The 26,413-nt window shown below is 41.6% G+C and overlaps 2 protein-coding genes across 2 annotated transcripts in view; one reads left to right on the plus strand and one right to left on the minus strand.

Annotated features, from left to right (window-relative positions):
- Window positions 1-8,235, minus strand: part of mllt10 (MLLT10 histone lysine methyltransferase DOT1L cofactor) — a 78,033-nt gene extending 69,798 nt beyond the window's left edge. Inside the window, exons 1-3 of the mRNA XM_083995727.1 lie at window positions 8,162-8,235; window positions 7,496-7,530; window positions 3,348-3,458 (exon numbers count right to left, since the gene is read on the minus strand). The gene's annotated coding sequence lies outside the window, so the exon portion shown is untranslated. The remainder of the gene's footprint in view (window positions 1-3,347; window positions 3,459-7,495; window positions 7,531-8,161) is intronic.
- On the plus strand, window positions 1-26,144 carry pkd1l1 (polycystin 1 like 1, transient receptor potential channel interacting). The gene is given in 54 exon segments (XM_083995266.1): window positions 1-19; window positions 798-941; window positions 1,664-1,798; window positions 1,984-2,156; window positions 3,049-3,219; window positions 3,331-3,674; window positions 5,276-5,519; window positions 5,883-6,551; window positions 6,995-7,160; window positions 8,184-8,423; window positions 8,712-8,844; window positions 8,929-9,132; window positions 9,230-9,411; window positions 9,556-9,762; window positions 10,033-10,196; window positions 10,318-10,509; window positions 10,715-10,921; window positions 11,482-11,553; window positions 13,152-13,331; window positions 13,431-13,508; window positions 13,636-13,778; window positions 13,968-14,088; window positions 14,198-14,324; window positions 14,645-15,000; window positions 15,341-15,444; window positions 15,553-15,897; window positions 15,990-16,141; window positions 16,245-16,345; window positions 16,868-17,069; window positions 17,243-17,326; window positions 17,512-17,719; window positions 17,850-17,956; window positions 18,225-18,324; window positions 18,414-18,542; window positions 18,640-18,813; window positions 18,912-19,068; window positions 19,412-19,488; window positions 19,586-20,016; window positions 20,104-20,188; window positions 20,293-20,424; window positions 20,506-20,624; window positions 20,716-20,826; window positions 20,899-21,010; window positions 21,170-21,398; window positions 21,400-21,514; window positions 21,614-21,848; window positions 21,960-22,064; window positions 23,121-23,255; window positions 23,457-23,591; window positions 23,816-24,037; window positions 24,130-24,291; window positions 24,945-25,100; window positions 25,213-25,301; window positions 25,401-26,144. Coding segments are annotated over 53 exon segments (9,519 nt in total). The 5' UTR covers window positions 1-19; window positions 798-834; the 3' UTR covers window positions 25,792-26,144.
- Window positions 26,145-26,413: the final 269 nt, after the last annotated feature.

The following is a 26,413-nucleotide window of genomic DNA, read 5'->3' on the forward strand; positions in this document are numbered from 1 at the left end:
CCAGGTCACGTAAGGCCAGGTGAGTTTATCTCAATGTGTTACAACAGAATAATAAACAAAATTCACATTATTAACACCTCCTTGTCCTTTACACTGCTGATTTTATTCATTTTCTAATCTTCCATCTATCGTGGTGTCGATTTTCTCATTTTGGAGCAAGAAGCCTTTCTTCCTCTGTAAACTGCTTCATGTCGACTGACAGGCGACCTTTGTCCTTTGCCTGGGATTTTATAACATCATCAACACACTGCATTTAAAAATTGAGGTTAACTTCCAATAAGTAAAATCACATTTAATGAGAACACACGAGTTTGTTTAAATCACTTAAAATCCAGACGCCATAAGAAGGAAAACTAGAGTCCATGTGATCCGTTTCGCCTCATACAGTCATACGGAAATATAGTAAAATTAGGCCAATCAAGATTTCTAATGCATTTATATAGAGTCAATTTAACTGCTCCTAACAGACCTGTGATTTTCCGTTTGATCCCCGTTCAATGAAACCAGCCTCCTCCTTCCTCTTCATTTACACACAGTCATTCACTCTCTCTCCTCCCACACACCTTGTATGCAGAGCTCATGTTTGTCTCTGCACCTGCGTCTCTCTCTCCTCCCCTCGTCTCCGTCTATAACTTGTCTGTATGTCCTCGTCCAGAGTAGACCCACTGGTCCGTCCAGCTGTTTCCCCCTCCATCAGCCTCTGCCTCTGCTGCGGCCTTTGCGCAGACTTTCACGGGATCGGACATGTTCGGAGTTTTTGTTTACATCCTCATTTCACTGCATCCGTTTTTTGCCAGCCTGTCCGTGGCTGGCAGGGAGAATCCACCGTGGTTCATGGGCTGCGTCAGCGGCAGCGACTCCTCTTTCCTCGGGCTTTGTACACCCAGGGGCGCCCATGACCTTGACCCGGTAACCTGCTCTGTGCGCTGTCTGGATGAGGGGTGAGTTGAGGGTGGGGGGAACCGGGGTAAGAGCAGCATTTCATAAACAGCCAGGTGGGGTAGTGCTATGATTGGTGTGACATGACTTTGAAAATCCGCTTTTTGTAATTAAAAATAAATAAATAAAAATCAATTCCTCCTGGGAGCTGATCGTTTCTCCACGGAGACACAGATAATCTAGTGTTAGACTGACCTTTTAAAAACTATGTAAAAACTGACTTCAGCTATACAGGCTAGATGTTTATTGTAGCTTAATGCTCACCATACTGTGCTCTTATAAATAAAACACAAGTAAAATTAGAATAAACGTTCTTATAAATCCCTCAAACACTAATTCTGTAGCAGAATATTATGTGACACCCCAGACAAGCTTCTCCCATAACATAGTTGGCTTCATGTTCTTTTATTTTTATCTTTCCATGAGGAAATTCACTGGTTTAAAAGCTGCTTTTTTCCAATAACAAAACAAGTCTTAAACAATGACACCTGACCTCTGGGTTCAGTTGCTTTTGTGCAACTGAGATGTTCTATTTTATTTTTTTGCAATAAGATGTATAGCTTATACTGCAGCCAAGATTTACAAACAAATTTGAATGCAACACATCTGGGATTTCCAGCTGTTTTATGTCACATGATGATCAACATATAAAGACACTGGTTTGTATGGGTGTGGTGTTGGGTTTATGTGTGTTTTAGATAATCTTCACTATTTGTTGTTTAAGGTACCAGGTTGCAGCCCTGACCTCGGAGAGCTGTTACTGTGGTAACAACCAGCTACAGGGTTTGGTCGTCAGTGAGTGTTTCGATGCATCTTCCAGCGGAGGGTCAGATGTCAGAGGGGAGAGTGAGAGACGAAGGTGAGAAAGACTGCAGCCTTTTCCTGTCAGCATCCAACTATGACTGCTCTGTTTCATGTCCTCGTCCATTTTGTGACTGAACACACAAACATAATTCAGTAAATCATGTAAAATGTGTCCTAATGGTCGGTTCACATCCTCTGAAACTTTCTGGGATGCTTCTTTATTGATATTTTCTTTTCCAGTGTGGTGGATTTGCCTGTTGGAGGCGAGCGGGGGATTGTGGCGCTCTACAGAACTGATGGACCATTTGTGCACAGCATTAGCCTGTCCTCCTCTGTGGACACAGTGCAGGCTGGGGAGAGTTTTGTTGTGGAGGTTTCTGGAAAGCTGGCTGGACGCCCCGACCAGCCAACAGGTCAGCTGCCTCTGAGTCTTACACACACACACACACAGGTTCCTGGGAATCCTCAGGTTGAGTTCTGTGTTATAATACTGTTAATAATACTTTTTGACTCCGCAAATAACTTTTTCCTAATTTTTTAATTACTTAATTCTTTACTTTTGAGTGAAAACATATTTTTTGGAGAAATTGAAATTAATTGTGTAAATTATTTATTTGTTATACATTTACTATAATTTCAAATAAAGCACTTGGGTTTGGGAAAAAGTAATCTTACATATCTTCAATTATATTACTTAATATATTATTATATATTTTTTAATGATAAATAATTAGATTTAAAATGATTACATGGAGAGGGTTTGTCCATATGCAGGGCTGCTCAAACTGTGTTTATTTATTTATTTATTTTAACTTGTAAAGTTCAGTCATTCATTCAGCAAAGAACAGTTCAAACTACCTCATAAAAAATGAATCACTGTATGAATGAATCACATGTGTGGACAGAAGCAGGCAACATCTGTATCCATTATAACACGACAACTGCAGATGTGTGATGTGGTAAAAAAAAAAAAAAAAAAAAAAAGGGATCACAATATATTTTTCAAAATGAATTGATTTATAATTAATTTTGTATAATTAAAAAAAATCATATAATATAAAATAACTAAATCAAGATTTGATCTTAAAATGATCAATCTTGAGTAAATATTTTATGTGTCTTGTTGAACAGAGTTCTTGTTAATTAATTTTTATCTGGAGGGATATGTCTAAACTCAGAAAGAAATCTCTGACTGTTTGATAAATATATTTACAAAAAAAAGAAAAAAAAAGAGTACAAAGTATAAAATATCAGTGTTTTGTTTTTTTGTATTTTCAAATCTGTTTTTTCCCCTGTGATTTTTAGGGATTGAGAGTCTGGGAGGACAGGACCTCTTTTATGTCACTGTGGAGTTCCTGGACACGACCCCCAGAGGTCAAAGTTCACAACATGTCAGCTTGTTGGATGATGGCTCTTTTGTCATGTCATCTGATTGGATTTTGGAAACTCCAGGAAAATATGAAATAAGTGAGCCAACTACATAAAACTCTAATTAACACTGAGTAATTAATGAATTAATAGTAAATATATAACTGTGTAAAACTGTTTCTCTCTATTTTCTCTCTTATCTTGTTATTTTGTGTTTAGATGTTAGTGTCTCCAACCTCCTGTCCACGCTGTCCTCCACCCTCCACCTCTCCGTCTTGCAGCTCACTCCAGATGGTTTGGTGATCTCTGTGCTCCACGGGCCCTTGGGCGTCCCCTCCTGCGTACATCTGCAACAGACAGAATCACTCAGTGAGGCCACGCAGGCAGCGTACCTGGGCGACTCTGTCACACTGCAGGCATACACGGCTCAGAGTCTGCAGGCAGCGAGGCTCTGCTGGGTGTTTGGGCATGAAAAGAGAGCGGAAAACATAGAGGTGGAGAGAGAGAGAAAAGCTGTGAAGACGGTTTGCCTCCCTCTGTCTGACAGTTCAAACAGCACTTTGGTAAGAAGGACTGAGAAAATATTATTATAGCTCATAATGCATCTTAAAACCAAATGTTTGCAGTAGCTATGAAGGTTGAATCCACTTTTAAAAATTAAAATTAAGTATGAAGGGATTTGAAGGGATTTTTTAACTGTTCCTATTTATCATAAATCAACAACAAGAAAAAGCATTATCTTAGCTGTATTGAGGACCTTAAATTACAACGATATGCTGCCAGTGGTTTTATTACATTTGATCACATTCCTCATGTCTACTGCCTGGCCTAATTGATATATAAGAATGAATATCATTACAACATGAAAACTGTGTTTCTGTCATAGTTCCAACATCTGCTTCTCAAAAGTCCTGCCTCATCTTCAAATATGGAGATGCTACACATTTATAAAGGATGGATGACAACAAATATATAATGTGGCAAAAATGGCATTCAAGATTTATGATAAATTCTATACATGTGAAATTGACACTGACAGTATATAATTTCTTATGCAATCTATTTTTGCATCTTTTAAAATTATCAGGATGACAAATGTCTCCTTGGCACTGCAAAAAGAAATTTATTTCGATCTGAGAGATTTTTGCTAAAAACTTAGAATACAACCAGAACCTTTAAATAAGGTGGAGGAGGAGAACATGCTGTTCACAATTCAACAAATGTAACTTTTACGCAAGTTAAATCATGTCACTAATGTTTCAGAATTCAAAGAGGTCAAGGGTCAACACTTTGAATCGAAAACCAACTGGTTTCTATTTACAGAATTAGTTAGTAGCCACTTCCTGAATGAGAAAGAAGCATAAACCTCAATACACATTCTGAAGAATAGGTTTGCGTTGCATAAAATACAAAGGGTGAATTTTATTTAACAAAAGTATTTTTCTTTTTCCAATTCTAAATTGCTCCAGAACTGGACCTTTGAATCAGAGGGAGTTCACACTGTGTCAGTGAACGCCTCTGGTGCCAAAGGATGGAGACAGCAGACAATACGTGTTGTAAGTACTCTGCTGTTCTTAAGTGACGATGTTATTCTGATGTGGCATTAATTATGAGAAATGACTACTAACCATTTTATCAATACAATTCCCACAAAAAGGACCAAACACCAGAACTGTGTTACTTCTTCTGTCATACTGACTTGTTACTAGGTCCTATAAGACAGGAAAAACAAAACAAAAACATTTTGAAAAGAATAAATAATTTACAAAAATGGTTGAGAAAAGTCATTTTTAGAAAACATTATTCAAACTGCAGTAAATAGTATTTGGACAGACTGTTTTCAGCAGTGGACTTATACATATTTGGTTTTTAAGAAAGTTATTACAGCTGCAGAATGGTGTATGAGGAACTGTATTAAAATAAAGTAGCAGTGTCCATGTTCATTGGTCATGTAATCCAGTACAAAAATGTAGTTTATTGTTGGCTTATTCAAATAGTATTTTAATTCACAGGGGAATAATTTATATCAGGATTTGGCTAAACAAGCACTCAACAATGTATACACAGTAAAAAAAAAAGAAAAAAAAAATCAAGGGTAGTCTTTAGTGTGTGCTTTTTCTCATATCATTCACTTGCAGCACAATGTGTCTGTGTGTTCTCGCAGGTTGTTGTGCGTCCTGCTGTTTCTGATCTTAAAGTTTGGGTTTCGAAGAACCCAGAGCTGAGAGCTGGAGAGTGCATTTCTGTGGATGTGGAGCTGTTCACCACCATGAAGCACCTACTTGTCCTAAACCTCTCACTAACTCCAGAGGACGACCACAACCGTGAGAACCTGTCTGACATCAGCAGCAAAGGAACTGACACCAACACCTGCTGTGGGCGCAACACCGACGACAACAAACACAGCAGTGACATAACAATGAATAGGAATAATGAAACTGACATCATCAGTGCCAACATTACTCACATGAATAAACGTAGGAGTCCTATAAGGAAAATTACTGACTGGGAAAACGGCAATGACCATGACTGTAACTGCAGTAATTATGGCAACATCATCTGTCACCACAGCTTCAATCAACACCACAGTAATATCTGTTGTCATTGTGGCACCAAAACTCATCCCCATGACTTCATCCCTCTCCTCCACCTCCTCCACACCACCAACCGGTCCAGCTGCTTTCTGCACCTCCGTCTTTGCTGCCACCTTCCCACAGTGGGACAGTTTCACCTCACAGCATCTGTTGTCTCTGCTTCTGATCCCTCATCAGCGCTGCTCTCCACTGTCCTGCCTCAAACCCTCATGGTCTACGAACACATCCGAGCCCTGAGGCCTTCTGGGAGTTGGATGTCAGTAGTTTCAACGTACACAAACTTTAGCCTGGAGGTTGTTAGTCGTGGGAGCCGCATGGGGTCACAAATAACTTGGACTTTCAGCTTGGACAATGCTGTTGTGATGAACCGGACAACAGAGGAGTGGAACATCAATGTGTATCTTCGAATAGCAGGATGTTATAACGTCACAGTGAAGGCCTTTAACCCAGTCAGCTTGGACTCGTTTCAAACACAAATGCTGGTTCAAGATCTGGTTGGAAAGCTGACACTGAACGTCCCCAGTGTGATCAAAACAAATCACAAACAGTCAGTTATATTTAGCGTGGCAGCGGGGACTGATATGACTGTCTCTCTGCTGGTGAACACAACACTGCTGTACAGAAACAGCAGCTACGCTACAGGAGAAGAAGCAACGGTGGTTTTGCTTTTCAACCACGTCGGGACGGTTGCGGTGGAGCTTCGAGCTGAGAATCGAGTGTCTTCTCAGAACAAAAGTATCAGGGTGTGTGTTGAGGGGAACAGGAAGGCGTCACCACAAGCTGAAGCTAATCCAAACTGGCAACCACCCACCAGTCACAGTCGAGTTCACAGCCTGGGTAACGCTGGTAAGGAAGTACTTTTAACCGACAACCACTGAGCAGTGCAAAACATCTGAACATTGATAAAGGATTTAAAAAAAAGAAAGAAAATACTGTGGCTTTTACTTACTATGAATGATAAGAAATATATATTCTGTGAATCTTTAACCAGAATAGGTGGGATTTTCCCACGGTCCATAAAGTATAGCAGCAAATGTTTTGTTACAAGCAGCTTTAGTTTAATAGAGAGGGAAGATTATATAGGCTCCCTTTTAAAAAAATCAAATTGATAAATTCTCATATCTTTTTTTATGATATGATTTAAATACCAGTTTTTCCTGTTATTTCCTGCTCTCAAGGCATTGTTTTCAAAAAGTCTTTGTTTTCTGCTACATTTTTTTTTTATATTTGTGGGGCATAGGCTATACATAATGCATTGACCATGTGGTAATCTGTTTTGTGCCTACCAGTACGGATCTATTCAGAAAAACAAGCCTATCCCACAAATACTGAGATAACTTTCCAGGCTGTGGCTGATGTGCCAGACCCTGTGGAGTTCATCTGGCACTTTGGAGACTCCACGTCAGTCAGAACCAAGACAAGCACCGTCACCAAAAGATACCACAAACCTGGCAGGTACTGGGCACACATGAAATACACAAATATCCATCCACATTTTTTGGTTGTTGTTTTTTTTACTTTTTTTTTTTTTTTTTTTTTTACCAAGCCTTAAAAAACCAGTAGCTACAAAGATTGGAGTTTAGATTTGTGGCAGCAGCTCATCAGCTTATCACTGGGCGTCCAAAGCTGCCTCCTAGACTTATTGAACTAGTGGAGGAACAGGCTCATAAACACAGGCCTAAAATTTATGTCTTTCAATGCTGACATGCTATAGGCCAAGCTACCTCATTAGCCTACATAAATTATTCATGATGCATCCATATATCATTAAGTCAAATGAACAGCGTTACCTTTGAAGCTGTCTGTGAGGTCCAATTGTCCATTCCTCCATTGTTTGTCCACCAGTCCATAAGTGCCCACCAGAGGGAAAAAAAACAAAGGGGTTTTTCATAAAAGTAGTCCAAATCATTAGCGACTTCATTAGCATTTCCCCCCTTCGGACTGCCTCCCTGCGGGTAGGCCACTGTCTGTCTTCCTGCTCGAGTCCACCTAATGAACCTGCATCGTGTTTGCATCTTCTCGTTGAAGCTCCGACTGACAAAACAGGACCGACGCCATTATATTATTATTATTTTTTAAACTAACGCGTTTGTTTGTTTGTTTAACCCGCGTCAGAAAGCAGGATATGGGCGGAACACGCAGGTGGCGCCAGGTACCAATCAAATCTCGGTCCTGGGCTCTGATTGGTCGGCTCCAGAGAGGGGCGGGGACTCCGGGGAGGCTCTTAAAGACCCCGGGCTAACGAAGGAGTTTCTGACCCTGAATAGCATTAGATATTATAACGTTAGTAGGCTACAGAATAATAACATTAAATCTATTTTAGAGGCCGTGTTGCTAAGTGGCATAATTTCATCTATTACTGACAGAAATATAATAATCAGGACTGTTTCATTTTTATTTACAAGAAAGTGTAGAATCCTCTGATCAGTTTAGAGCTTGTGCATATATGTTCATACCGTCAGTTTTTCCCCAATGCAGGTTTGATGTAGTTGTGGTCTTGTCTGGTTCTCACACATCCGTCACCTCTGAGGCGTTCCCCCTGCTGGTCCAGAGAGCAGTGAAGCTCAACAGGCTGGTCCACCAGGCCTCGGTCCTGCAGAATCAGACAGCGACATTAAGTTGCCGGTTCAATGCTGGGACCAACCTCACCTTCCTCTGGAGCTTTGGAGATGGATCATCCAGAGTGGGACAGAGCACAGAACAACATGTCTTCCACAGGTGAGCCATGGTTTTAATGGTCACTTTGTTAATTTTAATTTAAATAATAATCTAGTTGTTATTTAATTTTATACTTCCATAAAAGCAGAAACTTAGGTTACTGTCCATATTTCTATGCCATAATATTGCATGCAATCTCATGTTAATCCTTATTTAATTAACATAAATAATGAGCTTCTAAATCCATCATTTGCTAAGGCTACAGTATGTCTTAGTGAACGTGTTAACTGTTCTTTCAATGAAATCTTCCGTAATGTGTATTTGTGTTTTATGCGTTTCTTTCTGCAGGATGGGAGAGTTCAGAGCCGAAGTGACAGTGTCTAACCTGGCTAGTTCTGCCTCTCTGAGCAGTCACATCTTTGTTGTGGACCAGCCTTGTCAGCCTCCGCCAGTCAAAAACATGGGTCCTCTCAAACTACAGGTACATTACCAGGATAACCGTTACCTCAATCTTCAACAGTGTAGAAAAGTAAAGCTGAAAATAAAATTATCCTCCTCCTTCTAGGTGCAGAGATATGAGGTCATACATCTGGGGGTGACATATGAGACTGAAATGGACTGTGATGTATCAGGAGGCGTTCAATACACCTGGAGTCTGTTGGATTCTGCAGGACAGACCCTCCTTTTGCCTCAGATAGACACACACAGACAGAGTCTCACACTGCAGAGCCACCTCCTGCAACATGACACCTACACTGCCATAGCCAGGGTAAGTAGCTGTATACTGTCCAGAGATAGAGCAATGCATTACTCTTCATAGCCTAGATCAACTGTGTTTTGACCCCATAACTGTAATTGCTCTGCAGGTCCAGGTTGTCGGTAGTGTGGTGTACAGTAATTACACTGTAAGAGTTCAGGTGATGCCGAGCCCTCCTGTGGCCTCGATCCAGGGTGGCACCAACATCTTCATTAACACAAGGAACACCACCATAGTAACGCTGGACGGGCAGAGATCTCATGACCCTGACTCTCCCATGAACCCACTCAGGTAGAAACTCTGACTTCCAGATGTTAGATTTCTCTGGTCAATCAAATTTCTAGATTTCTGGCCCACATGTTTCTTCATTCCTGAAAAGATCTGAAACAGGTTTGGCTAGAATTTGACATATTCTCTTATTTTTCCTTTTCATAGCTACAGCTGGGCGTGTAAACCACTCAGCTCCATCATCACTGCTTCCTGTTTCACCCAATACGTTCCCACTTCTTCACCCGTGTTCACATTTCCTGTTAGTTTCTTAAAACGCAACTTTGACCAGTTCCACTTCACACTCACCATACACAGTGGAGAGCGCTCAGCTTCATCAGAGACCTTCCTCACAGTCCAATCAAACCTGCTTGGGTGAGAGTCCAAAATTCACTATATCTCAAGTGTGTTTATGGCTATGTATTCCCCAACTACTGATCAGACTGGCAAACATATGTCCTTCATAATCAAGTGTCTCTTTTTATATGGTTGGCCATAATGACAACATTCAATGACAACTTTTGCACAAATAATTACAAATTACAGTTGAGGATAAAAAAAATCATTTTAATTATACTGAATTGATTGAAATGATCTCTTGAATCTTGCTGCACAAATCTTATTTTAAAATTGTTTCTAATACAGGAAGCTGTTGATTTATTGCCATCATTGCCAAGGAGACCAGGTGAGCTGGGATCAGGCGTTCTCCATCAGTACCTTGTGTGAAGACTGTAATGTTTCCCCAGAGCACATCCAATACACCTGGAGTCTGTACAGGGTCAATGCCTCCACCAGGCCTGTAACAGAAGGTAAAATGAAAAGTTGACCCAGAATAGGACCTGGTTGAATTTAAAAGGTAATTAGAAATAGTGCATTTCCACAAAGAAATACTTATTTTCTGTTCTTTTCCAGTCCCTTTTTGTTCCACAGTGGATCTGGGTTCTCCTTCTGCAATCATTAAGAGTCCTGCCAGTTTCTCTCAGACCCTTGAGACTCCCAGCCTGCATCCATCTGAGACAGATACCTCATACTACACTACTGTCCCTGCCTTGGCCCGTGTTGTCCTGCCTGAGATTGCTTCTGAAACTAGAGCCGGAAAACTACATCTGGATCTCACTGACAGTGGGACATCATCGATGAGAGGAAGCTATATGTCAAATACAGACGGTGTGTCATTAAATGCACTATAATAATAATGTTTAAAAAAAAAAAGAAATCCCACAAGTATCATGATTTGGGCATCAATAAGGATATTAACAAGAAGTAATACTATATACAGTAATGGAGTCTATGAATTATTTAACAGCTTGTCTTTATTAATATATAGGAGAGGAGCCCTCTTATCTTTCCCTGGGAAAGTTTGACCCTCCGGAGCATCACAGTGAAGAGCCACCACTCACCAGAGACAACAGTGGAGCCCTTTATTCAGAGCACTTTGACCACAGCGATGTTATCAGTGAATTTCCATTTCATTCAGCTGAGTGGGATTTTTCTTTCCCTGTCCTGGAGAGTGGTGACGACGGAGGACGACTAGGTGAGAAAAGACTTGAGCTGGAGAAATAACTTTCACAGAGATAGAAATTAAAGGTCTTGTTTTCAGATACTTTGGCTAATTACATGATGTTTAATCAGGGGCAAGTGTTTCAAACACCTGTGTGGTCCCCTCAGGCCTTAAACCTGCAGCAATTCAAATTTCCGCCACTTGGGGGCAGCAGAAACATACTGTTATCACAACACGCAGTCACTGAGTTGATAGATTAAATGTGTTATCGGTTAAATGTCCTCTTATATCATCATTCACTCTTTTAGCTTTGCTTTTGGTCTCCACCAACTTGTAGCCTATGTGGTTCTGAAGCTGCTAGTTCTTCCTTGCGCTAACTAGCTGCTAATTTTTCTGTTTGGTGCAGTTAGCATATAGAGCATAGCCTATTTGTAAGAGCTATCTGTGCTGTCTATGTAAATGTGCCATAAATAGGTTTTTTTATTTCATATATTTTTGTCTCAGTATAACACAGTTGGTTGCTTCTTATATTTCCATATGCATCGTCAGTGCATTTTCAGTGTATAGCCTAACCGTTGTGCATGTTGCTGCAGATACAGATTATGATGTTCCCTTCCCAAGTGCAGAGGAAGGAGACCCAGGGATTTCAGCAGGGAGACCCACAGGTATTGAATGTTTCCTCACTAATTGATATTGTTAATTAAATGCTGATGACTGACAATAATTCATACAAACCAACTGTGTAATATTCCTTTTACGCTGATAGGCATATTCTACAATATATTAGGTAGGCTATAACAACATATTTTGATATTAAAGGGATAGTTCAACATTTTTGAAAATTGGCCCATCGCCATGATCCCCCTAGTAATAGCAGTAGGTTCGTTACCTTTAATTGTTGGTCCAAGCTGCTTTTAGATCGGGGGAGAAGAATACCGAGCGGCGCAGCTACACTACGGAGGCTAATGGAATTTCTTGGTTTTGCTCATCAAACTCAGCAAATACACAACCAAAAAACTCAAAAACGCTGTGGTGGACAAGTTGTGACCTGCACATTCACCACGCTATGAGATAATAGCGGAAAGTTGCGAGATGGAGTTGTTTTAGAGGCAAAGTCGGACTTTACACTCTAGACGGCTGCTCGGCGGAGTGATTTCAAAAGCGCCTGTTTACTGCAGATACGTCCGTATACTACGGCACTGGCTGAGGTGCGCACACTGTGTCCCTCCGACCAGTGGTTCACTGAAGAAAGTAGTTCCGAGTATTTGCTTCACTTCTCTTAACTTTCCGCTATTATCTCATAGCGTGGTAAATGTGCAGGTCACAACTTGTCCACCACAGCGTTTTTGAGTTTTTTGGTTGTGTATTTGCTGAGTTTGATAAGCAAAACCAAGAAATTCCATTAGCCTCCGTAGTGTAGCTGCGTCGCTCGGTATTCTTCTCCCCCGATCTAAAAGCAGCTTGGACCAACAATTAAAGGTAACGAACCTACTGCTATTACTAGGGGGATCATGGCGATGGGCCAATTTTCAAAAATGTTGAACTATCCCTTTAAAGCAGAAGTAAGTGATATATTTGTGTTAATATAAGTCTTAAATTGTTATATCTTCCGACGGCAATCACTTACATAGAGTGTTTAGACCGAAACACGGGTCTGTCAGGCACTCTGCTCTGCTCTGAGCCGAGGAGAAAACGTTTCTCGTATCCTACAGTTTTTATCCAATGAGGAGAGAGAACGGCATGCAGGGCTGTGTGTGCAGCCAAGGGACGCCGTGAATGTGGTGACGTAGGGACGAGGACTGTTATGGTGCGTTCCTACTCGTAACTCGTGTTTTTCTGACCTGTGAAGTCGTACCAGTTCGATCTGGTACGACTTCACGGGTCAGAAGTTACGAGTGGCCGTTATAGTGACTTTCACGGGTAAAACAGGTCGGAAAAACACGAGTGGGTTGCCTGGAATACTACAAAAGTCGTAAGTTGTGACTTGAAGCTGTAATTTACGATTTCAAACGCCTGCCTGGAACGCAGCATTAGCCAAAACGACCGGATCGCTTACTTCTGCTTTAATAGGCCTACAGACAAACTATAGTGCTCTAATATATTACTTATCTTCTTCTTTTATTTAATTTCAGTGATTTGCATTTCTTTTGTACAGTTTACTGTAGTAGGCTACTATACACTTTGCTATTATAACACTGCACAATACCCCACTGTATGTCTGTCTTGTCCTATCTTATCTTATCTTATCTTATCTTGTTCCTAGATGTGGACAGTGAGACTTTCAGTTCAGCAGATGACTCAGTGTTTGATCCAGCTGTACATGAAGATGAGGGGAGTAATCTGGTGGCTCCCAGACCGTCTGTGGTGATCCAGGAGCCAACTTTGCTCGATTTGCCTCGAGACCCAGTAGACAGAGGCCTTTTTGAGTCCTATACTTACACTGGTAGAGTATTGTGGAAACTCAGCTACACACATTTATTCCCTCCACCACTCTAAATCTCAGACTTTAGGGTCATGTTTCTCTCTCTTTCCATCTTTCTAGGAATTTCCTCCCCTCTTCTCAGATTCAGACCTTTCAGCCTGAGGCCAGGGAGCAGATACATGTTGGAGGTCACTGCCAGTAAGTTTCTCACCAATAATAGCAACAGTAATAACTTGAAAAATTACAAAAGCAATTGGTCATTTGTATCACTTATTCTCCTAATAATTATTAAGAGGAAGGAGATCTTGTTACCTGTTGTCCTCAGAATCTCATCATAGTTTTCTTGGCCGGACTCAGCTATTCTTCAAAACCAAGCCGGCACCAGAGGGAATGAAGTGCCAAGTGCAGCCGGTCAGAGGGTTGGAGTTACACACACACTTCAGCGTCTTCTGCAGCTCAGGGAAAGAGGTACGCACGTCACGCACCCACACATGCCCCTAAACAAAGATGAAAATGCACAAGCATCCAAAATCCTGTCCATTAAAACAAATGCAAATTTTGACTCTGCCTCAATGGAGTAGAGTTGTGGGTGTTTCTTGAAAAAATACTTTTATTTACCTCTTCCATGTTCAACCCAATCACTGGTTGGTGCTGAAGGATTTAATGTATGAGCACAGCTTCAGTGCAGGAAGCCGACCCCCCAGGCTGCTGTACAAGGGGAGGGATTTCCAGTTTTACTTCAGCCTTCCTTCAGGTGACCCTAGGGACGATTATAAAGGTACACTCACACATACACACACAATACACAATTAAAGTGCACAAAAATACATTATTGTGGCATGTTATGACAAATATTTAAGTGAAATTATTTATTGTTCTTTCCATAGTGACTATTTATACTGAAATCAGAAGCAGCACATATGGGACAGCCACTAAACCCTGTCCTGTGACCGTCCAAGTCCGACCAAGCTTCCTCAGAGACACGGCATCCAATAATGATCCTGATCTGCAGCTGTAAGAATCATCTCCGTCTTATTGTCACCTTACATCAAGATTATGGTCATGTTTATGTTCTGGGGCTTTATTACAGATGCAGAAAAACCAGATTGTAGTGATAACATACAGTATTGTGCCAAATAGCAGGAGCTTAGTCAGAAGAGATTTCGATTATATTTGTGTAACAATCCAGTTTTAACAACTTTTTAACACTCTGTTCATGATTAAGGATTTGAGTGATGGGTGATTATCCCTTCATCTAAGCACTGCAGATCTAAAAACTGTGATATTCGGTCGGTGTGCATATTCTGGTGTGATGTTAATAACTCCGTCTCCAGTTCAGGCTCAGGCTTGAGGAACTTGTCGGCTCTGATGCGGCTTGGGAACAGCAGAGAGATTGGTAACTACATCAGCCTCCTCTCCAGCACTCTGAACAGACTCAGCCTGGACACCAAGGCCAACACACAGGCACAGATACACCTACGCAATGTGCTCATTTGCACAATGTGTGAGCTCAAGAGCAGTGAACGGGTAAAAACATACACAATCACACGACTCTATGATGACACAGTAAAATTCCATCTTATTTGGAATATTTTACTAACATGTCATTTCATCCACAGGCATCAATGGTGGACAACATCTCCATTCTCAAAGACCTTTTACAAGTTACAAATCAGGTTAGTGGAAGCTTGTTTGCTTTCATGGACACACACGGACAAAGAGACATAACTTGCACTCTTTTTTTTCATCGATTCTATTCTTATTCCCTATGCTTTTTTAGGTAACAATAGTGAAGGCCACACAAGTGACAGCTCACATCCAGGCTGTTTCAGACCAGTTTTTCGCATCCAGTGCCCCAGTCCATCATCATCTGGACCAGAAGACTCTCAACAGCCTGGTTGTCCTGCTTTCATACCTACTACAGGCTGTTATGACTGATCGTAACTTCAAACCTGAAATGCCCAACATGGATAATATCACACAAGTGTTTGAATCAGACTCTGTTGTTTCTCCTGATGGCTGCATGTCAGCTTCATCTGCCACTGATCACATCAGAGAGGGAGGATCAACTGCAACAAAGCAGAAGGAACAGCTTGTTGTTGATATTTTGCAGACTGCGTCCGACCTGATGCTGGTGAGAGAAAACACGTTTTCATTTGTGTGAATGTTTCCCTCCGCACAGGTTTTTTTATCTCTGCCTCCATTTTTTTCTTCTAATATCCATTCTCGTTTTTTTTTTCAGAAGTATATTTTGCTCCATAAAGTGCAGGAGTACGGAGTCAGGACAGATACCATAACCTTGTTGGCCTCATACCAAAACCAAACCTCGACCGTCATCAGCAGCGGCTCGACCACCTTCTACATGTCCACCTCTCTGATCCAGCTTCTGTTTGCTCATCACACTGGAGACACTGAGAGCAGGCGGCTCCCACCATGTGTGCTTAGCGTGGTGACTGAACTTGCCGATCCCCGGCTCAGTGGACCGGTGATCGACCTGAGTCTGTACAACTGCAGCACCAGGAGAAAGATCCCTGTTCGTTCCCTTGTTCCACCAATCAGCGTTGTGCTGCAGCATCCGCCAAAAAAAGTATGTTACTAATTCCTCTGTTGTTTTTTAAAGTAAACACTATAAAAGCTGAAACGACTAACTCCTATAATGTGTAAATGTCTTCCCCGTAGGAGAGCTCTGTACGTGAATACGTCCTCCTCCGCACCCAGGCCAACTACCACAGCTTCAACATTACCCAGGACCACTTGCAGCATTCAGTCCAGCTGAGTGTGGCATTCATGCCGTCGCCCAACAAGCTCTTTCCCATCATGCTGCTCTTTAGGTAGACTTGTAGTATCTTGAGTTGTTGTTTCACAGCTGTTATCATCTGATAGTAGGAGGAAGATCGTGACACAAAACCAAACCAAGAGTCTCTGTTGTGACAGGATGATCGAGCGGCCGACTCCCAGCATGCACCATCTCCACAGGGTTCACCACTGGGAGACCAACACCATACACATCACTCTGCCTCCATCCTATCTCAATGGTAAAAAAAAATCATTTTGGTTCTATCTGTTGATTTTTTACTCTTTCCTTTCTCTGAAATTTCCTTTTGTTAAATTATTGGCCATTTATAAAGTTAACATCAAATTAAAGCATAAGTGTGCCTTTTATCTCATAAACCAGTTTTATACAGAATGTATAATTTAACAAGGATGGAGCCAATTGTAATATGTCTAAAAAGTCAAATATATGCTCATTAAAAAATCAGCAAATGCATTTCATTTATTTATTTAATGTTATTTTTAATACATCACTGTTTAGTATTCATAGTCTAAGCTGGTTTGCAATCCTGACTCTAGATGGGCCTTTATACAAATATACAAAATATAAAACATAAACGAGACAGTACAATGACCATAAAACTGTTGAGTTAATAATCATCATTCAGAAGCACTGAATAAATAAAAAGTTAATAGATTTTAAAAATGTATCACCATGTAACACTTAATAATTCACTGAAACCTAGTAGGATTAAACTCACTCACCAGAGTCCTGATGTTTCCAGCTGCAGGCGTTGCTCACCTGGCGCTGCTGAATGCTGATTTTGGGAAAGCACCGAGACACAACAAGCATCAGAGTGAACAGATCAGCTACAGTCTCACCGCCGTCAGCAGCCGGTGTTTATCCTGGGACGACCACCAGGGGGCCTGGACACGTCAGGGCTGCAGGACACGGCAAACAGACGCAAGCCCTTCTGTCAACTGCAGGTAAGGACATGGATCAAGTGACATCACTGCAGTGGACATTTTGAACTTTTGAACCCGTGACCTTCAAGAGATGAACAAACCCCCGACACTGACATGGAATAAAGAAGCGGACACTGTGATGAATGACATTAATGAATCACTTCTTTTATGCTGGTGTGTTCTCTTTGTCTCAGTTGTCACCAGCTGAGGCCGCTGACTGTGGTGCAGCACCAGATCCACAGCAGCCATGACACTGCTGATCTGGACCCGTTCCTAAGGTGATCTCAGCCTCCTGAGGCTCCAATGACGTATTTAACAAGATTCAGCAAGAGCTTTCTGTCATTGTCGTTATTTTGCAGACATTTGAACTTTGGAATTTGTCATTCTGCTCATTTTGGTCTGAAGTTTTGAGGATTTTTTTTTTTACATCTTGTAAATCCTCTCTTGTCTTTGATCACTTCAGTGTGTCCTGTGATCTGACTGTGCTGGCTGTTCTGGTGCTGTGTGTCTGCCTCTACATCCCGGGGTTGGTGGTGTGCAAGAGAGCCGATACCGTGTTCCAGAAGAACAGAAGAGTCCACTTTCTTTCTGACAACTCTCCATTTGACTCGTGTCTTTATGCTGTAACCATCCACACAGGTCTCTGTTCTGCAGCCAATATGAGTGCAAAGGTAAAGCTGCCATTTGCTCCCTTTAAAACAGCCATTCATCCTCTCCTGCTCCTGATCTCATGACTCTCATGAATGCCAAAACAGTGTAATTAAAGTGTTCAATCTGTATCTGTATCTGTATCTTTATCAGGTTTACATAGTGCTCTATGGTGAAGATGGGTTCTCACATACAAGAGAACTACAAGTCCCAGGGTGCACTCTGTTCAGGAGGAACTCTCAAGACTCCTTTATAATCAGGTAAAATCCTCCTATTTTTATGTCTCAATGTAAAGCACTTTGGCTTCCCCTGTGGTTTTTTAAATGTGCTATATAAATAAAGTTGATTGAAAATCTCAAAATGCCACCTTCAATTTTAGATTTAGATCATTAGTTTTACAAATACCGCATGATCCACATTTTACTACTTTATACCTCATAATATATAGCCTATATATATTATATATATAGCTTTTGATTATTCTGATCTACTTCTGCCTCAGTATAATCTTTGTCCCTGACATCACAGCACAGCCAACAGCTTGGGCCGTGTGTGGGGGGTCCACATCTGGCACGACAGCTCAGGACCCTCTCCGACCTGGTACCTCAAACAAGTGGAGGTGTCTGAAGTAAGGACCATGTGTTTTATGTTTGCTAACATGCTGTTTTGGACTCTCCGGGACTATCAAGATGGTTTATGTGTCTCCTTTTTAATCAGGTGAGCAGAGGGCTTGTGAAAGGACGCGCTTGGCTCCTCATTGGTCAGTGCTGGTTGGCTGTAACCAGGGGTGACGGCCAGGTGGAGAGAATGCTGCACGTCTGTACCCATGGATTAGGATTTGCAAAGGTGCAGCACTCTCATAAACATCTGAAGTGAATAAGACACTACATAAACTGTTTTTATTCTCTCATGTGACCCTGTATCTCCACCTGCATATTCACAGATGTTGAGTTTGAAGCTATCCAGCTATTTCACCGACCTCCACATCTGGATGTCTGTGTACAGCTGCACCTGCCCTAACCTGTTCACAAAAACTCAAAGACTAAGTGTGTGTCTGCTGCTGCTGTCGGGATACGCATGTGTCAACACACTAATCATTTCACAGATGGATGATGAGGTTTGTTTATGAGATCTCCCGTTTTTTTTTAATTCGCCGTGTGAAGGTTTCATAACACATTATCCCTACAGATGTGTTTTCTAATCCCTTGTTTACAGTTGCCGTTCGAGTTGGGTATTCTCGATGTATCAGCTGTTTCTGTGACAACGGGTTTATTAAGCGCGGTGGCGGTGTTGCCCGGAGCAACAGTGATATCGCTCCTGTTTCGACTGCATAAGATCAAGCTGATGGAGACGGGAGCTCAACATGGAAAAGGTAGAAAAGCTGAGAAGTACAAACAGCATTTTGAAAGTGAGGGATGGAATTCCTCCTCTTTCTTAAAATGTAAACTCTCTCCTGTATTTTCTACAGTCCTGTTCACCCAATTATACATTTCTGACCTGTGTCTACATGATTTCATGCATTAGGCACATCTGCCAAATAATGTATAATAATAATATCCATAAGCAGGTGTACAGATGTTCCCAAGAAAGTGCTCTGTGTGTGTAAATTACCATGTAGCCATGTGGTTCTCCTTCACTCGTCTTCACACTTTTTCTTACCTCCACACCTCTCTTCCTCTTTCTTCCTAATTTTAGTGATGACTGTCTCCTCACAGGTGCTGACAGCATCCTCCATCTTTCTTGGAGCAGTCTTAAGGAGTGGATACAGGACGCCTGGAGGCAGAAATACCAGGTTTGGTTAAAGCATCAATCTTTTCCCTCCGATTTCTCTCTGTCTATATCTCAAAGCATTTTTCATCCCTGCCTGACCCTTCCTTTTTGTGTTTTAGGGCACAGATCTACTCTCTGTGTCTTCTATGATTCTGGAAAATAAAGACACAAAAGAAGAACCTGTAACCCAACCAAATGTGATCATGAGAGGACAGGATGATCCACCAGATGAGAGCAGAGTGGAGCCAGCGTTTCAGGATTTGTTGCTAATTTCAGAGGAGAAAAAGGCTGATCAGGCAGCTCAGGGAAACACAATTGATCTTATAAGTGAAAGCAGCAAGTTTCATGAAACCCAGAAAGATCACTTGTCCTGTATGTGGGATGAAGATGAAGCCATACAGAAGGAGGAAGAGGAAGATGCTCACCGGGCGAAGAGAACGAAAGGGAGAAAAGTTGGACCAACAGCCCAGTGGTGTCACTATGTGGCCTGGACTCTTTGTCTGCTCCTGTCCCTCTCAGGCCTGGTGCTCTCTGCAGTGCTGGGAATGAGGTAGTAGATGTGTGATTGCATTATGAAGTATATAAAGAGCTGGGTGTTAGTCAATTACTTATTATTGATCTTTGTGTGATGTGTCAGATTCAGCAGCAGTAAAGTTCTGCTTTGGATTCACTCACTCTTCTTCTCCCTGACGTCTTGCATCTTCTTCATCCAGCCTGTCTTGGTAAACGAAAAAACTACCGGTTGTCAAACACATGTAAAATAAATAAATGTGCAACTAAAAATTATCAACAAAATAGATTTCAAACATTTCTATTTCTTTTACAGATACTTACTGTGGCGGTGGCCGTCGCCTGTTGGTACAGGAAAACACCAAACTTTCACTCTTTCTCTGGAATAGAAGAGTTAGAGGTTAATGAACCAGCTCTCCCTCAGGAAAGATGCTCATACTTTGAAAAGGTGATCGCCACAATCTTATTGTTTTTAATCAGTTTTATTCTTCTCAGTTGAAGCATGAAGCCAATTATCTCTGATTGACAGCTCCTTGCTGCTCGTCGGCGAGCCCGCTACCTACGTCTTGTGCGCCCACCTTCTCCGGCTGAGCTGAGGAAAACTCGTGGGAGGCAAAGAAAAGAGACTCTTATCATTGACACTCTCAGGTGTGTTTGTGTGTCTTTGTGTGTGTGAGCAGCTGATTGTGTATGATTTAAAACTACATCAGGAGTTATCTCCTCTCTCCTTCTCATCCAGGGATTTGTCGGTCTGTGTCTCCATGGTGATCCTGATGCTGTGTGTAACATATAGCAGCTCAGTCAGTGATCACTACCACCTCAATAAAACTGTCAGGAAACAGTTTATAAGGTAACACATGCATATATTCTCTCTCTCTCTTTAAAACAATTTATAAACTCAAAATCATGTTTTATTTTTCAGCAGGAATGGTGATGGTGATTTTATGTCCATACAAAGACATGAGGACTGGTGGAAGTGGACACAGACCAGTCTGTTAAATTTGCTCTACATGAATGCCTCAGCCAAATCTGCGGTAAGCAATGACTAAAAACCCATGAAATTTCATCTAGAGCTGGTGAAACAGTTGTCGTCTCACTGTCAAGGATTTATATGCTGTAAAAATGTGAAAAATATTGTTGAGGAAAGGTTTTATTCCATATTACCAAACACATTTTTTATAAATGTTGTTCAGCAGCCACACATCTTGATTGGAGAAGCAATACTGTGGAAGAAGGAGGCAGACAGCTCATTCTGGGACCAGGTAAGTGACAAAAGGAAACATGTACTTGTGTTATTCCACTATTTATACGTACTTACTTGCGGTTTTCACAAGGATCGACCTGTTATGAAAATAAAAAGACAAGATTTAGATTTACTTTATTATTATACTTTATATTATTCTCTCCGTGGCTCCTCAGGTACCAGAGGGACTTCGCTTATTCCTGTCAGAGAGAGGAATATCTGCTTACCCACTCTCGGCTGACATGGTTTCCACAGCAACACCCCCAAGTACTGCAGTCGGCTTAGGTCACACAAAGTGAGAGTCACACAGAAACTTACACAGTGGAGAAAATCGGTATTTGACGGATCTCAAGAATAATTTCTCATTGATATCCACCATCATCATCATCATCAGGTCTGATGCTGCATCCAAACTGAATCTCCTGCATTCGCGTGGCTTTTTGGACAGACGGACGGTGGCCCTGAAGGTCCAGTTTACCTTGTTCAGCCCTGCACCCAACTTGTTCACTGGTGTGACGCTGCTGGTTGAGCAGAGCCCCACCAGTGTCTTGTTGCCTTCCTGCAGAGTGCAGTCAGTCAGGCTGCACCACACTCCCTCTGCATGGGACTATGTTGTCATGGTGTGCCAGGTAAAATGCTCCATCACTTTTTATCTGTAACTACATCATATTCTAACTCTAATGCTTGCCTTTTTGTCAAAAGCCTGAATGTTCTTTGTGTTTTCTTCTCCTCCCTCTCAGCTCCTCTTCCTCCTCTTGTCTCTGTTGCACCTCTGCAATCAGGTGTGCACCATAAGTCAGGAAGGACTGATGGGATACTTGAAGACACCATGCAACTGGCTGGAAGTAAGCCTGCCATAGCCTATATACACACAGAGATATGAGAAAAAGAAATGACTCCAACAAAATCATGAAAAACATTAAAGGAATACTTCACCCAAAATCAATAATTCACCAATTTTCTACTCACTGTCATGCCAAGGAAGGGTTTGGAGAACTTTTGGAGTTCTAGGGGGGGTCCGGCTGGCAACAGATTTTCATAATAATGGCGGCGGATAGAGCTCTCTTTTGAATTGTCCAAAACACACACTATGAAACATCCAAATACCTCCATACTGCTCGTCTGTACTGACCCAAGTGTCCTGAAGCCGCCACATGAAAAAATTGTTCAGAAAAAATGAATTTGATCTCTGTTTTTATCCTTGTTGTAGCAGTAGCTCCCAGTGGCTGTGTTGATGTTTGTGCGCATATGCGAGATTTGCTGCGAGATGTTCGTTCGTCGTTGTAAACCATTGGATGTGTGATGTAAACACGGAAGAACATCTCGCAGCAAATCTCGCGCAGCCACTCGAAGCTACTACTACAACAAGGCTAAAAACAGAGATCAAATAATTTTTTTTCGAACAACTTTTTCATGTGGCGGTTTCAGGACACTTGGGTCAGTACGGACGAGCAGTATGGAGGTATTTGGATGTTTCATAGTGTGTGTTTTGGACGATTGAAAAGTGAGCACTATCCGCTGCCATTATATGAAAATCCATTGCAAGCCGGACCCCCCCTGGAACTTCAAAAGCTTTTTGATGACTCCAAAAGTTCTCCAAACCCTTCCTTGGCATGACAGTGAGTAGAACAATTGTGAATTATTGATTTTGGGTGAAGTATCCCTTTAAGCCTTACCCAGATAAAGCTGATACACATGCATAGACATGTGCACACCAGTGTAAACAGGATCACAGTGACCTGGCTGAGAGGGTAAAGTAACCTGCATGCAGCTCTTAAACCAACATAAAATAAACCACAGAGGAAAAGGCTCTGAAGGTCACAGCACACAGTGGGGTTTAATACTGTGAATACTGTAGAATTAAATGCACTTTATTTTTTCTTTGTTTCCTTCTTTTGCAGGTCACTCTGCTGACCGTGATCCTAGTCTACCATGTGTATTACATCTATTACTCCATTGTCATCATGGATGTTGTTGAGGTGCTGCAGAGACGGAGAGGACACGCTGATATCAGCATCTTAGCAACCTGGGAACAAGTAAGAGAAATTGTTCACTGCATGTCCTTAATGAATTTATCACAGTATCCTCGGCTGAAAACTGCCCCACTTTAATAAATATAACTATGAGCATAATAATATTATCATTCTATATTATTGCTCATATTCCTAAATTTAATAAAAAAGGAAAACCCGACTTTGAGGTTGAAAATGAAAGACAACAATGTTTTTGTGTCTCAGGATATTCGAACCCTGCGCGGTGTCACACTCTTCCTACTCACCATGAAGTGTGTGATTGTGTTGAGGGTGAACAGGACCGTGGCTTCCTCTGCTGCACTCTTGACCCGCACTCTCTCCAGCCTGCTCTGGCCAACGGTAAACACAAACAGCAGCAACACAAGTAATAAAAGATGTTAATCCCAAGCACCACCTCTAATAACATTACTCTACAAACAGTCACAGTTATTGCATTATCAATAATGCTACACTTTTCATATGTTTAGCTTATTTATGTTACAATATGAGATTCATCCTTTAGGACGTCATGTGCAGTTGTAGATTTTTCGCGGCTGAAAACTTAGGATGTTCTTCCGTCTTAGATTTCAGGTTTGATCCTGCTGGTGGCGCTGTCCTGTGCTGGGAATCTTCTGTTTGCACAAACCTCCCGGGCCTTCAGCTCCATGTCCCGCTCCCTTCAGACTCTCCTCGGTGACTACTGGGGCCTCAGACCTGCCAGGGGCCTCCTCCTCTCCCTCTCTGGCCGTGACTTTGTTTATTGGGGAGCTGTCTACCTGTCATCCACTGTGATGTGGACAGCAGCGGTACACAAGTGTTTTCTATTCTTCGTCTGCACACACAAAGAGCAGTCCAGATCACTGTTGTGTGTTCAAACAGACACCTGTCTTTCTTTTAGACGTTGGGTGTGGTGTCTTCATTGGTCAGAGGCGCCAGAAGATCCCAGAGCAGGAGGGACGTCTTCACCGTAGCAGAGCTGTTCAGCTACATCAGACGGAAGATGTCTGAGTTGACTGGGCCACGTGAACCAAAATGGATGGAAAACCCTGTGGAGAGCAGAGTGAGAAAACAGCTGCAGAGGCCTTTAAACAGTTTACTGTTGTATCACTTATGTTTGTTAATTAAAGCAGAAGTAAGTGATATATTTGTGTTAATATAAGTCTTAAATAGTTATATCTTCCGACAGCAATCACTTACATAGAGTGTTTGGTCTGAAACACGGGTCTGTCAGTCACTCTGCTCTGCTCTGAGCCGAAGAGAAAACATTTCTCGTATCCTACAGTTTTTATCCAATGAGGAGAGAGAATGGCATGCAGGGCTGTGTGTGCAGCCAAGGGACGCCGTGAATGTGGTGACGTAGGGACGAGGACTGTTATGGTACGTTCAAGGAAACTCGTATTTTTCCGACCGTGAAGTGGTACCAGTTCGATCTGGTACGAGTTCACCGGTCGGAAGTTACGAGTGGCCGTTATAGTGACTTTCACGGGTAAAACAGGTCGGAAAAACACGAGTGGGTTGCCTGGAACGCTACAAAGTCGTAAGTTGTGACTTGAAGCTGTAATTTACGATTTCAAAAGCCTGCCTGGAACGCAGCATTAGCGAAAACGACCGGACCACTTACTTCTGCTTTAAGAAAAATCTCTAATACATCTCATGTGTGTGACATTTTGAATTTACGTTGTGTATATCATTGTGGACTTTTTGGTTTTTCAGACTTACTACCTTGAAGAGTTTGAGAGTTTGGTAGATGAGCTGTTGTTCAGACTCAGCTCCCTCTCTGACTGCCTGCCCCCAAAAGCCGATCAGTATATGGAGGAGGAGAGACCCACCACCTCACCCATACAGGAGCCCTCTGACATGGACACACAGGTGAACCAGCCTGTATATATCAAAGTATTGTGTGTGTGTGTGAGCTCTCAAACAAACGTGAAATACCATAAATGTCTGCTGTTGTCTGGACACTTTGGTGATTCTGTTGCAGGATGTCGTAAGAACACAAATGTCAGAAGAGGTTATGGTGAATGATCACACAGATGTCGGTGGAGAAATGCTACCTGAGTCTCATCTGAGGTCATAACATTTATCAAATATCTGTTATTTTAGCTGCAGACCATTGCTAAACTGAAATATTGTGCTTTGCAAAAATGTTAATAATTCTTACGTTAACAGGTCCAAGACGGAACAGGAGACGCTGCACCAGAGAGTCCGACAGAAAGTCACTCACTCCTCAGATCTTGTTTTGGCGTCTGATGATCTGCAGCAGAATAGAAGCACAGTGGAAGGAAATACAAATGATAAGGGACAAAACTGCTCATATCTCCAAGAGACAAGAGCATCTCTCATCAGGATTTGGACAGAGGACGATCTGGAGAAGCAAAATGACCAGTGGACTGAAACAAATCACAGTTGTTGGTTAAGTAAAGCTCAGGCCATTCATACAGAGGTGTTGGTGGAAGTCCTGGTACATGGGGAACCTGTAAGTGTAGAGTCAGACAAACAGGAACATCAATGTGGGAGTGACAGTTCAAGCTGGGACACTGCCAGCAAGTCTGCGTTGTAAGATCTCCTCTTATGTGATCATGAAAGTATTGTATGTGCCTAGCAACTTACTTTCCTATTTCATTATCTCTCAGATTTTACTCCCTAGATCTCCAAACTATGCAGAATGAACTAAAAAATGATTTAAGATTTGAGAACAAAAACAATTCAGCTTTGTAACTGATTAATGGGCACAATTTATCATGGTTTAGAAAATAAATATAAGCTTTAATGTCCATGTTGTATGTAAAAATGATTAATTAAGTGATTTGTTTTGAATAAAGTAGAAAGTTATAAAGTGAGTATAAAGTTATGAATAAGATCATGTTTAAACTATGCAGACTATAATAGCCTAAATGAATAAATAATTGCAACATAAAACACAAAAAAGCCAAAGGCATTTTTTTTATTCACACATGGTGGTGCATCATTATTTTGCATTGCAAATCAGAGAGTATTTCAAGAATACCTCCTCTGGGGATGTTGCCAGAGCACTCTCTGAGCCGGTCGAACTTATTTGTTCTCTAAATATTCATTGTTTAATGTTCAAAAAGTGACATACTGATGTAATAAATACATTCAGAGTTGTCAGACCTGTCCCTAACTCTAGTCGTTATCCCTTATGGATCCAGTCCTGCAGCCCG

This window comes from Trachurus trachurus (assembly GCF_905171665.1).
Source record: "Trachurus trachurus genome assembly, chromosome: 20".
NCBI classification, from domain to species: Eukaryota; Metazoa; Chordata; class Actinopteri; order Carangiformes; family Carangidae; genus Trachurus; species Trachurus trachurus.